Source organism: Hylobates moloch, unplaced genomic scaffold (genome assembly GCF_009828535.3).
Source record: "Hylobates moloch isolate HMO894 unplaced genomic scaffold, HMol_V3 SCAFFOLD_9, whole genome shotgun sequence".
NCBI lineage: Eukaryota > Metazoa > Chordata > Mammalia > Primates > Hylobatidae > Hylobates > Hylobates moloch.
Genome location: NW_026652284.1, coordinates 92,673,221 through 92,686,698, shown reverse-complemented (window position 1 = coordinate 92,686,698; position 13,478 = coordinate 92,673,221). Strand labels below are relative to the sequence as shown.

Here is a 13,478-nt window from a genome sequence, read left to right as displayed (position 1 = left end):
CAGATCTCAGGAGAACTCACTCACTATTGCTAGGACAGCCCAAGACATTCATAAGGGATCTGTCCCCATGGCCCAAAGACTTCCCACCAGACCCCACCTCCACATTGGGGATTACATTTCAATATGAGATTTCGGGGGGGTGGCACCAATATTCAAACTATATCAGCATGGATTTGCTACTATGAGCTTGGTATTAGACATGGGTTTGCTATTCCCTCAATAGAACCCAGAATCCATACAGAAGTCATATTATAAGCATCTTACCATTGGATATATTTCTAATGTTTAAAGATATATATCTTTCATATAGTATTGCCCCCAAATGTAAAGCACAGTAATCAAGCAAAGAACAAGCAAATTTCCATTGCAGAAAGAAAAAAAAATAGGCTTATATGGCTTTATTGAAAGAGGGTGTATCTGGATTCTGTACTAAATTTAAGTAATTTTTTCTGAGATAATTTCAACCAAATGAAATGTTTATGTTATATGCTGACTATGGAACACTATTTTATAGTAGCCTGGTTTTGCAGATATAGTTCATTTAATCATCCAACAGACATTTATGGAGAGCCTACTATATATAGACACTGTCCTGAGAAGAGAAGAGAAACATGATAAGACTTATGTTTTAGAAAAATTGCTACCAGTGGTATGAACTTGTGGTGATGAGTGGCGCTGAGAGTCAAAGAGCACATGCAGAAATTGTGGGAGTCTGGACTGTGACAGTTACAGAGGCAGAGAAGATAGAGAAGCTGATAAATCAGATAAGGTTGTGAGCAACAAATTGATTCTTTGTTGGACGCCAAGAGTCAGGGGGAGCAAATCTAGAATAATGGCAATTTATAAGTAGGCTAAGTTTGACATTTTCAGTCTCTAAATTATTGGGCTCTATAGGCACACATAAAACACAGTTCTTTGGTACAGCAAAATTATAATTAATTATTATCAATTACATAAACATTAAAATTATTACCAAAAACCCCCCACATTTTAGAATCATCACTTTGGCCTTTTGCAAAGTATGTTCTTAAGGAGGCAAGTCCTGTGAGATATTACATGTAAAAAAGTTTTTCATGGTCAAATAAGTTTGTGAGAAGTAGCATGATATTCCCTAAACCTTACTAAAGTCTCAAGTCCCTCACTCATGTATTTCCAAGACTTAATTAATCATAGAACCATGTCTTCTTAAATTCAAATGTTCTACAAACATGCTATTAAAAATATAGATTTTGGCCGGGCGCAGTGGCTCCCCCCTATAATCCCAGCACTCTAAGAGGCCAAGGCAGATGGATCACCTGAGGTCAGGAGTTCAAGACCGGCCTGGCCAACATGGTAAAACCCCATCTCTACTAATAATACAAAAATTAGCTTGGCGTGGTAGTGCACGTCTGTAATTCCAGCTACTCTGGAAACTGAGGTAGGAGAATCTCTTGAACCTGGAGGTGGAGGTTGCAGCAAGCCAAGATGGTGCTGTTGCACTCCAGCCTGGGCAACAAAAGCAAAACTTGGTCTCAAAAAATAAAAATAAAAATAAATTTAAAAATACAAATATGGATTCATTAACTACATAAGTTATAATCAGGAACAGTGGGTTCTTATGTTTAATGCATTACAAGGAATATAGGCTGTTTAGAGAAACAACAGCCAATTTGACAAAAGATCCACAGGTATATGTGGCATATGTCAAATAGCAAAAATAAGAATAGAATCCAAAGGTCTGACTTGCTTTTATCTTCAATCAGTTGTTAAGAGCCAGAAAGATAAAAGCTGCCCTTTTCTCGATTAGCCAATAAGATGACATTAAAACAGAAAGTAGGAATATAAAAAGCTTCTGGAGACCAATATTAGGAGAATCTGTGAAGTTGGCCTGACTTAACTATTATTCCATTTATATAAATCTTAGGTTCGTGCAAAAGTAATTGCAGTTTTTGCCATTAAAAGTAATGCCCCAAACCGCAATTACTTTTGCACCAACCTAATGTAAAACAAATTACAATAGATATGTATCTCAGAGCATAGTTAATTTTCCCTTATTTATAATAATAACACACTGCATAATTATCACTCACTATAATATTCTGTGTTATTGACTATAAATTAGGCCACGCTGTAGGCACTCATCAGAATAAACATAAAATTATGGTTACAAGTACAAATAACAGAATCTAACATAATATTACCATAAGGACGTGTGATTAAATTACAACCTCATAGTATATCTGTAGTTTAAAAGAGCCTTCATATTTCTAAATATGATTTTTAATAAAAGCTGTCCTAAATGTCAATTATATAAAATAAAATATGTAAAACAAATTCTGGCTGTCAGACACATGTTAATGTAGGGTGGCACAATGTTCATGACTAAGTCACAGAACTGAACTTGAGTTAGAAGTTTCCATTTCTATCATACTTCCCAAATATAAAAATAAGAGTTTAATAATTTTTGTCATGTTCATTCAAAGTATTATAATTTTAATTCTGGAGCACCTTAAAATCAGAAAGAAAATTAACATAAGACATACTGCCCATTCTTGAATGATTCTCTCATCAGTAGCATTATCAGTTGAATAAAGTTATCAGTGCTGAAATAAGAATAACACCTGACTGCTGTAATCTCAGACAATAATGAGTGATGAGAGGGATGCATCTTTGGTTATTATAATCACTGTCAATTTGTTGTTTTTGCTAGAGAATTCTAATTTTAGTGTGTTTAATTCTAACTATTTATTACCTTTTTATAGAACATTAAAGAAAAAAGGCAGAATATTCATCATTGAATGCAATACAATGTACTGTTTGTGTTGTGTGTGTGTGTGTGTTTTAAATATACTATATTGCTGTATTTTAAAACTTTGACCAATAATTAATCACAAATTTTTACTTTTTCAAACTTTTATAACTCTTCTGGAGGTACCTAATTCATCCCTGCATGCAGTGCTCTTTAAAAGGAAAATCAGGCATTAACTTCAATAAATTCCCAGTATAAAACCTACACCTATCTATTTCTAATCTCCTTTTCTTAAGTCACAGAGGTAAGCCACTTCTGATATCTAATGAGAATCACTCCACTTTTGTTCTTGATCTTATTTCTAGGTCAATGCTCCTGATTTTCCTTGTGTAATGATTCCTTCCTTCCCTATTAAATCGACAAAGAACACTCATTCAACTATGTATCTCCAAACTACTTTATACATTTCCCTCCCATTTATAGTCATAATTCTTGTTACTTTTGTATTTGTTTATATACCACTTACTCTTCATCCAACTATAATCTAGCCTCCCCCACTTGCCCCCTCCCCACTCTAGTTCAGGAGTTGGCAAACTTCTTTTGTAAAGGACCAGATACTGTTTTCAGCTTCACTGGCCACATATATCTTTGTTGAATATTCTTCTGTAGTTTTTGCTTTGTTTGTAACTCTTTAAAAATGTAAAAACCTTTATTGGTCCACAAGCTGGATTTGGCCTGCTGGCTATAACTTGCAGAGAGCTGCTCCAGTTGAAACTACTCTATTAATAGCACCAAAAAACCTCTTTTGGTGTTTGAGGGGAATAATAAATTTACTCTGTCCTTCCTGCAAAACTTCAAAGGAAATCAAACCATCAGCTTTAATACTGATGAAATATGAGTGGCAGTCACAATAGGCTTCCTACTAGCTGTCTGCCACAGGCACAGCCCTACCCTCAGAAGGTGCCCTAAAATACCTACAGTGTAGAAGAAGAGTACACCAGACAGTGTGCTCTGCAAGAAGGATGGCTCCTAATCTGAAGAAAGGTACAAGTTCGTGTCCAGGGCTCACCAATCAGGAAACTCATTCTGATTCCAAGGGGAAGGAGCAGGGCCAGCTGTCAAGGTGTTAAAAAAAAAAAAAAAAAAAAAATCCCTCTTCATGCAAACTACAGGCCTGGGGCAGAAAAACTCCACTCTTACACTCCAGATTGCCAAGTCAACCCAGACTTCTTTTGCATTTATTAATCACTTTGCAACATTTACCTCTTTGAACACTTGCTTTTCATTGAAACTCTACTCCCTTGACCCCTAGGATAATAATTTCTCTGTAGCTACCCGCTCTTTATCTAATTTTAAACCTTTGGTGTTTCCCAGAACCTCCTTTTTGCCAATATTTTCTCATTCTACATACTTTTCAGAGTGATCTTATTCGCTTAAAATATCAGTTACCATCCATATGTTTTCTATACTAAATCTCCATTTATCTCAGGTCTCTCTTGAGTTCTAGAACTATGAATCCTAATGCATCCCCTATCTTGTGAATAACAGGACCCCCATCCATCTACAGTTTATCAGAAATATTGGTTTCACCCTCATCTTTTTTTTAACATACCACATTGGGCCTGAGGTAGCCAATAAGTCTGCCTCAAGGCACCATCAACAACTTCTGTGATTTCAAAGTAATTTATATATGCAGATATAGATTGATGAGAAAATAGAATACTTAGATGAGTGGGTGAATGTATTTGTACAGCCATCCATGTCTCACACATAATCAGTGTTGAATCTGAGTAGAATTCCAAAGCCTGTCAGCAAGTAAAACAATTTCCTTTGCATGTGTATTTTATCATTATTATAAAAAAGATTAATTTCACACTCTTAACACAAATGAAAGCTAGGCCACCATTATTATATTTCTAGATAACACCATTATAACATTATTATATTACATACTTTGTTTCTGAGAACAGTAAATTTGAATACTTAAAAAGTTTTGTTTGTACACTTTTTAATTTTTTAAATATTTAACACTAGAGGATTTTATTAAAAGATGCAAATAAATTATACACCTTAAATTCCAGTAGCCATGTATTTTTTATATGAAGAAGATAACCATGGTATGAATTTTTTAAAACTTTTTTCTAAAAATGATATTTTCGCCATTTTTTCCTAGCGCCCTGTGGAAGTCGTTCAACAGGTTCAGAAGGCACTGTTCTATCACCAAACTATCCAAAAAATTACAGTGTGGGACATAATTGTGTTTATTCTATAGCAGTTCCAAAGGAGTTTGGTAAGTAAGATTCAACTCATTATGTAGTATTTCATCCAGACATGCTTTATTTTTCACTACATGCTATTCAAAAATTTTAAATGAAAATACCTACTATTCATAAAGTATTTTACTATGCAATTCTTTTTAGATAGTGATTTTGTAATAATACAATTTTGAGGTCATCTTACTCAATCTGAATTTACAGTCAAGTACACAGGTGAACAACAATACAAAAATGAAAACAGGATTGTTTTTAATTTTTAAAAATGAGTATATCAGTAACCTTGCAAGTGCCTTCATATTGGAATTTTATAAAATGGGAAATTACCAGAGCATAAAGCCAAGGCTGCTCTGTAAAATATGTATTAAGTCAAATATTGAACTATTACAATAGTAACAAAAGTATTTACAAAACAATCATATCGATTTTATAGTTTATTAACACATTTCCAGAAAGAAGAGCTTTTGGTTTTAAGCATCTAGTTTCTGGGGCAGCAATAAATATAAAAAGACAGCAAAGGACATTTCAGCTCATCTTGTCAACCTGACAATCTGTTCTGCATTGGCACTAAGAAGACAATGTGTCCTTTGCTGCCTTCACATCTTTCTGATCACACGTCTTAGAAGTCACTTATCTGGCTTCTAAAGGTTTTGGTTCTGAGATCCAGCTGGATCTAACCCAGATTAAGCTCTGTTCATGGATGTATAGACAAGGGAAATTTAGAGAGCAGTAAAGTGTGAGAGAGAGGCTGAAAGTTCATAGACTTCTAAAATTTAGATTTACAGCATTGTGTTACATAGTAAAGGATTTGTTATAACTATGAGGAATGTCTGGGCCTGGATGACTCAGTATTTCAGCAGAAGGACATGGATTTTATCATTAGAGATAGTTGGATAACATCTTGACTTAACATTTCTGCTGCTGAGATATAAAATAAGCTGATGCTTCCAGTCCAATTTCTTATAACCAGATACTACCTATATATCCTCCTTTTCATCCTTCTGAAACAAGTCCAAGATCTTCAACTTACTTGAGAGCACTGTCATCAGAAATGAAGTACTAAACCTTTTATTTTAACATTGAAATAGAGTGATGATGCCAGCATTAGCAAAGTGTCTGTTTTTGTACTCTACAAAGTATTTCTTTCCCCTAACATATTGATCAGTTGAATCAAAGGTGAGCTCTTTGATAGTGAAGAGAACGACAGTTTAGAAAGAAAAATATCATTCACTTAGTTGTGTTTATTTTTTGCCTTTTGAGTCCTTCCTTTGCTAGAGAGTTTTATGCTCCCCAGATGCAAAAAATGTTACATGGTTGCTGACAGAATCCTAACAATGATTATCCAGAAAACTTCATGGCTCTCTGAGTCCTCTTCAGAAGCCATTAATTTATCCTATTATACTCTGTTCTTGGGATGCCATGTGCCAAAGGAATGAGAAAGAGGAAAATTAGCCATTTAGTGTCCTGACAAATAGACATGCTGGTCATCCTGGAGATGTATTACTGTAGCCTATGTATGCTCAAAAAGAGAAAGAAAAAGTACTAATTGAAATAAAAGTAAATTAACAGATTCCTAAAGAATGAAATCTATAGTTTAGTAGGGTTAATATAAGTTGCATTTAATCCTCTTAATATAAAAAAACTGCTACGTTGAGCCAATAATAGTTGGTTTTTAAAACTTTTTTAAAATGAATCTTCTTGTTTTTTTGTGGACAAAACAAAATACTTTGATTTATTAGTAAAAAACTAATTTTATTTTACAAATGTTGCATCATTCTTCATTTTAAGTTACATATATATTTAAGCACCTGTATTCTAATTACAGCCTTGTCACATGTTAGCTATCTGCCTTTGGACAAGTTACATAATCTTTCTGAGACTGCCTCTTTATTTGTAAATTTGGTATCATTTTGTTTGTAGATTAGAGATGTGAGCAGTAAATAAGAGAGATATATATACATGTGAAGTACGTCTAACATGCTTCATGCTTAATATCATTGGGTTAACGAATGCCAGCTTTCAAGTCAGATTTCTGGGTTCAGGCTCAACTTAACTTACTTGCTGTTTTCATTAGACAAGTCACATTGTCAGCCTGAACCTTACACATATCTAAAGTAGCAATGATAAATACCTACCTTATATGGTTATTTTATAATAATTTGATGTATGTGAGTGATTGGCATAATAACATAGTAAGTCACATGCATACACAAGTACACATATACACATTCTTCTCTATGTTCACATTCATATAAAACATCCCCTATCCCCTCTTCCACCCCAGAAAAAGGTTAAATTAAATGACCTACATTATTGGATTGAACTAAGGTCTTAAAAATAGCATGGTTAAAATAAAACAATTATTTGTGTTATTTAGTTAAAGCATGAAAACAAATATTTTGGGTTTTATATCCGAGTGACTATTCAATCATCTAATGATCCTGTACAATTTTCTGGGAGTAGGATAGTGGAAGTAAGCAAATACTGACCGTTGACTTCTTCCTATTACCTTCCTGTACCTCTTTGATGAGAGATGGTCAAGCAGTAGTTACTCGATCTCTACAAATCAGATTTCTATTTTGCTTCTGCTTCCTCTCATTCTCACTTTGCCATAACTTTTTTCTGTTGCCACATTGAGCTATATTTATTACTTTTCAGTATTACTTCATCACATATCATTTCTCACATTTTTTTCTTTTTCTGTCATTTATCCCAAATTATAATCATTCCTTCTATATCTTTTATATGCGGATGCTCTTAGAACATGACTTTTACGTCGTTTAGCACAGGGGTTCCTACCCCCTGGGCCATGGACTGGTACTGGTCCTTGGCCTGTTAAGAACTGGGCCGCACAGCAGGAAGTGAGTGGCAGGTGAGCTATCATTACTGCCTGAGCTCCACCTCCTGTCAGATAAGCTGTGGCGTTAGATTCCCATAGGAGTGCAAACCCTGTTGTGAACTGTACATGTGAGGGATCTAGGTTGTGCACTCCTTATCAGAACCTAACTAACGCCTGATGGTCTGAAGTGGATCATTCTGAAACCATCCCATGGAAAGATTGTCTTTCACAAAACCTGTCCCTCGTGCCAGAAAGGTTGGGAACCACTGATTTAGCACAATGTCTGTCAAATACACTCAGTGCATTCATTGGATTGCATTTTACATAGGGGTTAAGGCTCTAACATCCTTATGTAAAAAGAAAATCACATATAACCAACATTACACATGAAAATAAATTAAATCACCCATGAAAGATCATCTACATGATTTTACATATGCCATATTGTCTCTGAAATAGTCTAACAGAACATTTTTATTCCTTCAAGGTAAGAACAGATGACAGTATTTTCAAATAATTCCACATGAGCTACTTGTGTTTCTTACAGGTCATGTGGTACCAAATTACTTTTTTTTCTTTTTTTTTTTTTTTTTTTGCCTGGTGTAGAATTAAATGCCTGTAAGTTATTTTGCCATTACTTTTAATGGCAAAAACCACAATTACTTTTACACCAACCTAATAAATATGTGCATGATATTACTCGGTTTTACTGGTTGATTGAGTAATACTCTTTGTCAGTCAATTGCCATCTTTAGTTTTTATAAATAAGACAAATGTCAGTTCATAATGTTTTCATGAGCATCACTGAATTTCATTTGAATTCAGGTATTGGGGTCAGATTTTGGCAATATTCATCCTGCAAGATTCTACTTGTTTTATTATTCTCAGAAAAATAACAGTTCTGGATCAATTGGATAGCATTAATATCTTACTCTCCTTATTCTACATATAAGACTAATACATTTGGCTTTTTGGATTTAAAAAATCCTACTTATCTATCAATAAAATATATTTAATTTTTCTTCATTTTTCAATGTTTAATCACCAGTTGTTTCTTCTTATTGTTTAGTTGCTTAAGACTTTATGAATTATGTTTAAGTGTCAGAAACACGGAAGACCAATTTTATTTTACTTTTCATTTGGTATAGGTAACATGCTTTGGAATGTAATAGAACTGTTAACATTGTCAGAGGGAAAATTTTTTGTTAATATGTATTATACTTATACCTAGAGTATAGGAGTCCAAACAAGATTTCAGAGAGGGAGGAATTAGTAAAATTTGGGAATAAATGTGTAGTTGCTATCTCAACAATCCTGGCTGAGAAGAAACATAAATCTGTAGGATTACAGTCAAAGTAGAGTATAAATCAGCAGATAATGTTTGGTTTTTGTTTATTTTCTCTTACTCCAGCAGATACTGGGGTATTTATTTTAAAGCCCAAAGAGAAAGACACAGTAGAGAAGACAAAGCTGAAGATATGAGGTGGATCACTTGGCAAAAAAAAAAAAACTTTAGGCAATTGGAGGAGATGAAATTTTAAAAACAGACGGAAGACCTCTTTATAATTCAGAAGAAATAATTTGCAATTAGCAACAAAATATCTGGATTAATTTCACATGAAATATTGAAATATTTACATGAAATATTGTTGGAATTATCATTCCTTCCTATTCTCCCACCTCCATCTCTCTTCAATTGTCCTCTTCTTACTTTCTAGGAATTCTCTGTAAAAGAGGATGTGTTCATGTCCTAAGGCTACTATAACAAAGTATCACAGGCTTAGTGGCTTAATTTTATTCTTTCACAGTTCTAGAGGCTGGATGCCTGAAATCAATGTGTCAGTAATGCCACACTTCCTCTGTCAGCTCTAGAGAAGCATCCTTCATTGCTTCTTCCTAGTTTCTGGTGACTCCCAGCAAGCCTTGAGGTTCCTGGGCTTATAGCTGATTTACTCCAATCTCTGGCGCCATCTTCACAAGACCGTTTCTCCTGTCTGTTTCTGTGTGTCTGTTTTTCTTGCTCTTATAATGACACCACCTGTTGGATTTAGGGCCCACTCTACCCTAATATGATATCATCTTGATCCTTAACTAATCACATCTGCAAAAACCCTGTTTCCAGATATGATGACATTCCAGGCTTCTTGGTGAACATAAATTTTGGGGAACACTATTCAATCCACTATAAAGGGCAAACTATATATATATATATATATATATAATTTTATGTAGAAAATCTTAATACAAGTTGCTGTATAAAGCATGCATCAGCTGTGTCGACTGCAAACTGACATTCACATTTCTTGGAAAATTCCAACATGTAAAACATCCTGAGGATATCCAGTATAGTCGATGGTGACTTAATTTCAGGTTTAGCATTCCAGATAGCTCTACCTCCCAGAAGACACACCCTGAAGGCATATTCGTTAGTCTACATAACTTATTCTTTCCCAAGACTAGTTTTCACACTTGGTATGTTCAAAATGGGCATAAAAACCTTACATTTGCCCCAGTAATCTACCTTCTCACCTATCTTTTATTATTGGCACAGTCTGTTGGTTGTATGTTTCAAATTTATGAATCCCTAAATCATCTGAAGTAATTGTCAATCTAGTCTACTATGTGCAAATGGCTCACAGAGTTACCAAACCCTTTTGCATATTGCTGTAGGAGAGGCTTTTTAAAAAAGTAGCTGCCACTACCTCGAACTTCATTTCTACTTTAATGTATTTTGTTTATTTCTTATTCACAACCACTGTCTTTCTTATTTCTCACTGAAGTATTTTTATTCCAGTTAATCTAGAAACATCTTTCCTTAGGATATTACTCACATTATAAGATTATAATTTTTTAAAAAATATAGCTTTATTACAGTATTATGTTAAAAACAGTGATAAGTAGCAACTATTTCATTAATTCTTATTATAGTCACTAAATGTATTTTATTTTGGGCTGATAGACTTAGGTAATTACATAGTGGTAATTAAGTGTGATTTGTTTTTGCAATATCACATCTTTCACATTTCTGCATAAATTGCTAACCTGTAAACAGTAATCTGAGAATTTAGGTCTTCTTGTAATTTGGAAGAAAAAAGTAAAACAATGGATTAAAAATAAGATGCATACATACTATCTCTAAATGTATACATATATGTTTTTCCATTGGGCTTCTGGACTTTTGAATACATGCTAATGTAGTTTTGACTTGGATATGTAAAATTAACTAATTATTCTCATCTTTTATGTTAAAAATAATAGCAGTTCATTTTGTGTATATTTTTCCTTAAAATTCACACATATATTTGACCATTTGCTCTTTGATCTTATGTCTGTGAGGTTTTTTTAATGATTCAGCAACACAGTCTATGTTGTGGTTACCTCTTTTTATGCTTAATTCAATCATTTATTGCCACCAATTTTCTCTATATTTTAGGGACAGTTTGTTTTTAGATTACTTTTGTTTGCTCGTTCAATCAGTAAACCATTTTATTGCATTTTATTTTCCCCAGTATGAAATTTTCAGTAATGAATGAATACTTAAGAAGATCAATAAAGGCTTTTATGTATTTTTTACTTAAAGTATATGACACTTCACTTTTTAACAGTACAATTGCATCAAAACCAATTATTACTCTTTTCTAAATACTGAATTTATCCAACAATGACAAATATTCACAATATGTGTGTTTATTCAAAACTTGCATTTACTATTTGTCATTACTTTTTAGATTTGGAGCAATCGAAAAGAAAAGGGAATTCTTTTTTTTTTTTTTTTTGAGATGGTGTCTCCCTCTGCTTCCCAGGCTGCAGTGCAGTGGTGCTATCTCGGCTCACTGCAACCTCTGCCTCCTGGGTTCAAGTGATTCTCCTGCCTCAGCCTCCCAAGTGGCTGGGATTATAAGTGCCCACCACCTCATCCAGCTAATTTTTGTATTTTTAGTAGAGATGAGGTTTCACCATGTTGGCCAGGCTGGTCTCAAACTCCTGACCTCAGGTGATCTACTCACCTGGGCCTTCCAACATGCTGGGATTACAGGTGTGAACCGCCGCACCTGGCCTCTTTTTTTCTAACTGATGGTTGTTTTAATGTAAATAAGCAGAAATTAGTATGTTATTTGTGTGCCTATAAGAAAGGAAACCCCTATTTATTTAAGCCTATCATTTTAGAGAAGGGAAATATGATTATCATGTGTGCTTATGATTATATTATTTAATTTGGAGGTTATAATTTATATAATTAGATCTCAAGCCATGGCTTGGCCATTTGGTTGAACATGATCGACCTCCCACCCCACCTGCATTTCAAAGACTGTTGAAAACCCATGGGTAGCGAGGTAAGGCTGTGGGCCACAGTATTCTATCCCATAAAAGGCAAAGGCTGAGAGGCTGTTAAAACAGGCACTAAACAGAACATATGATTCAAATCAGTGATAATAGAATATTTACTATCTGATAATTGGATGGAGTCAGTAATTTCAATAGTATTGATTATGAGGCCTTTAATATGTGAGACGACAGAATAAAAGTTGCAGTAATTCACCACGAGGAGGCGTTAATTTTTTCCAGGCTTAAAAGCAGCTAAAATAGGCTACTAAATGGAGAAATAGTGGGGATAATCACCCCTTCTCTAAATACTTTTTCTATAATGAGTTTTAATGTTTAAAGGCCCTATGTTATTTTACACTGGGCTATATTAACTAACTTTTAACTGAAGATAAAAGTCCATAGAGTCCTAATTTGTCAAGCCTATTGTAAGTGCCAAAGACTTTATTTAATTTTACTACCTTTTTGGTCAGAGCTTCTATGACCACTGTGGGATATTTAGGTAAGGCAATAATGCTGATGATTAAAATGAGGCATACTTCTTTGTTCACCATTTTATATTTCATATCTCCTTTAGATTATAGGGTGTGCCTTATTGAAATTTAGTGGGATCCCCAGGAATAACTATCTGAGCCTCTGTATAGATTAACGTCATGAAGGTTTGCTAAGTGGTGCATCTCAGTAGATGTTGCACTTAATTTAGAACCCATATTGTAGAGACACAAAAACCAATCAGAGATATTTCATATTTTTACTTTATAAGTTTTTGTGTAAATTTTGAGTTTCCAGTTGGGTCAAATTGTGGATCTTTCTCTTTTAATTTTGTATTTCTTCAACCTGTATGTAGTTTATTGTTGTTTCATTTTTGCTTTAAGGGTTACTATATGTAACTTCAGAGGAGGGAAGGTCTCCTTACCCTACTTATATTATTAATCATAATTATTTCATAATTAATAAATTTCTTCCTCCAAAGCATCTCAAATTAGTAACTTCAAGGTTAGAAACAATGGTTGCTTTATAAGGTTTAAGAACTCTGGGTTTATTTTAAGTTTTCATAAACTCATTAGTTGTTCCACATAGGTGCCATGTGTTTTCCTCTAAAGCCTGAGAATTAGATTCTTTGTTACAACAGAGACCTGGATAGCAATATCAGCAAAGGCAATTTTTTTTGTTTGTTTGTTTGTTTTTTGAGACAGAGTCTTGCTCTGTCTCCCAGGCTGAAGTGCAGTGGCAAGATCTGGGGTCACCGCAAGCTCCGCCTCCTGGGTTCACTCCATTCTTCTGCCTCAGCCTCCTGAGTAGCTGGGACTACAGG

General features: G+C 34.2%; 1 protein-coding gene across 2 annotated transcripts in view; it reads left to right on the top strand.

Annotated features, from left to right (window-relative positions):
* CSMD3 (CUB and Sushi multiple domains 3) overlaps nucleotides 1-13,478 on the top strand; it is a 1,208,741-nt gene that overhangs the window by 952,917 nt on the left and 242,346 nt on the right. For both annotated transcript variants that reach the window (XM_032760296.2, XM_032760295.2), the window contains one exon: nucleotides 4,902-5,018. In XM_032760296.2, the coding sequence (XP_032616187.1) occupies nucleotides 4,902-5,018 (117 nt within the window). The remainder of the gene's footprint in view (nucleotides 1-4,901; nucleotides 5,019-13,478) is intronic.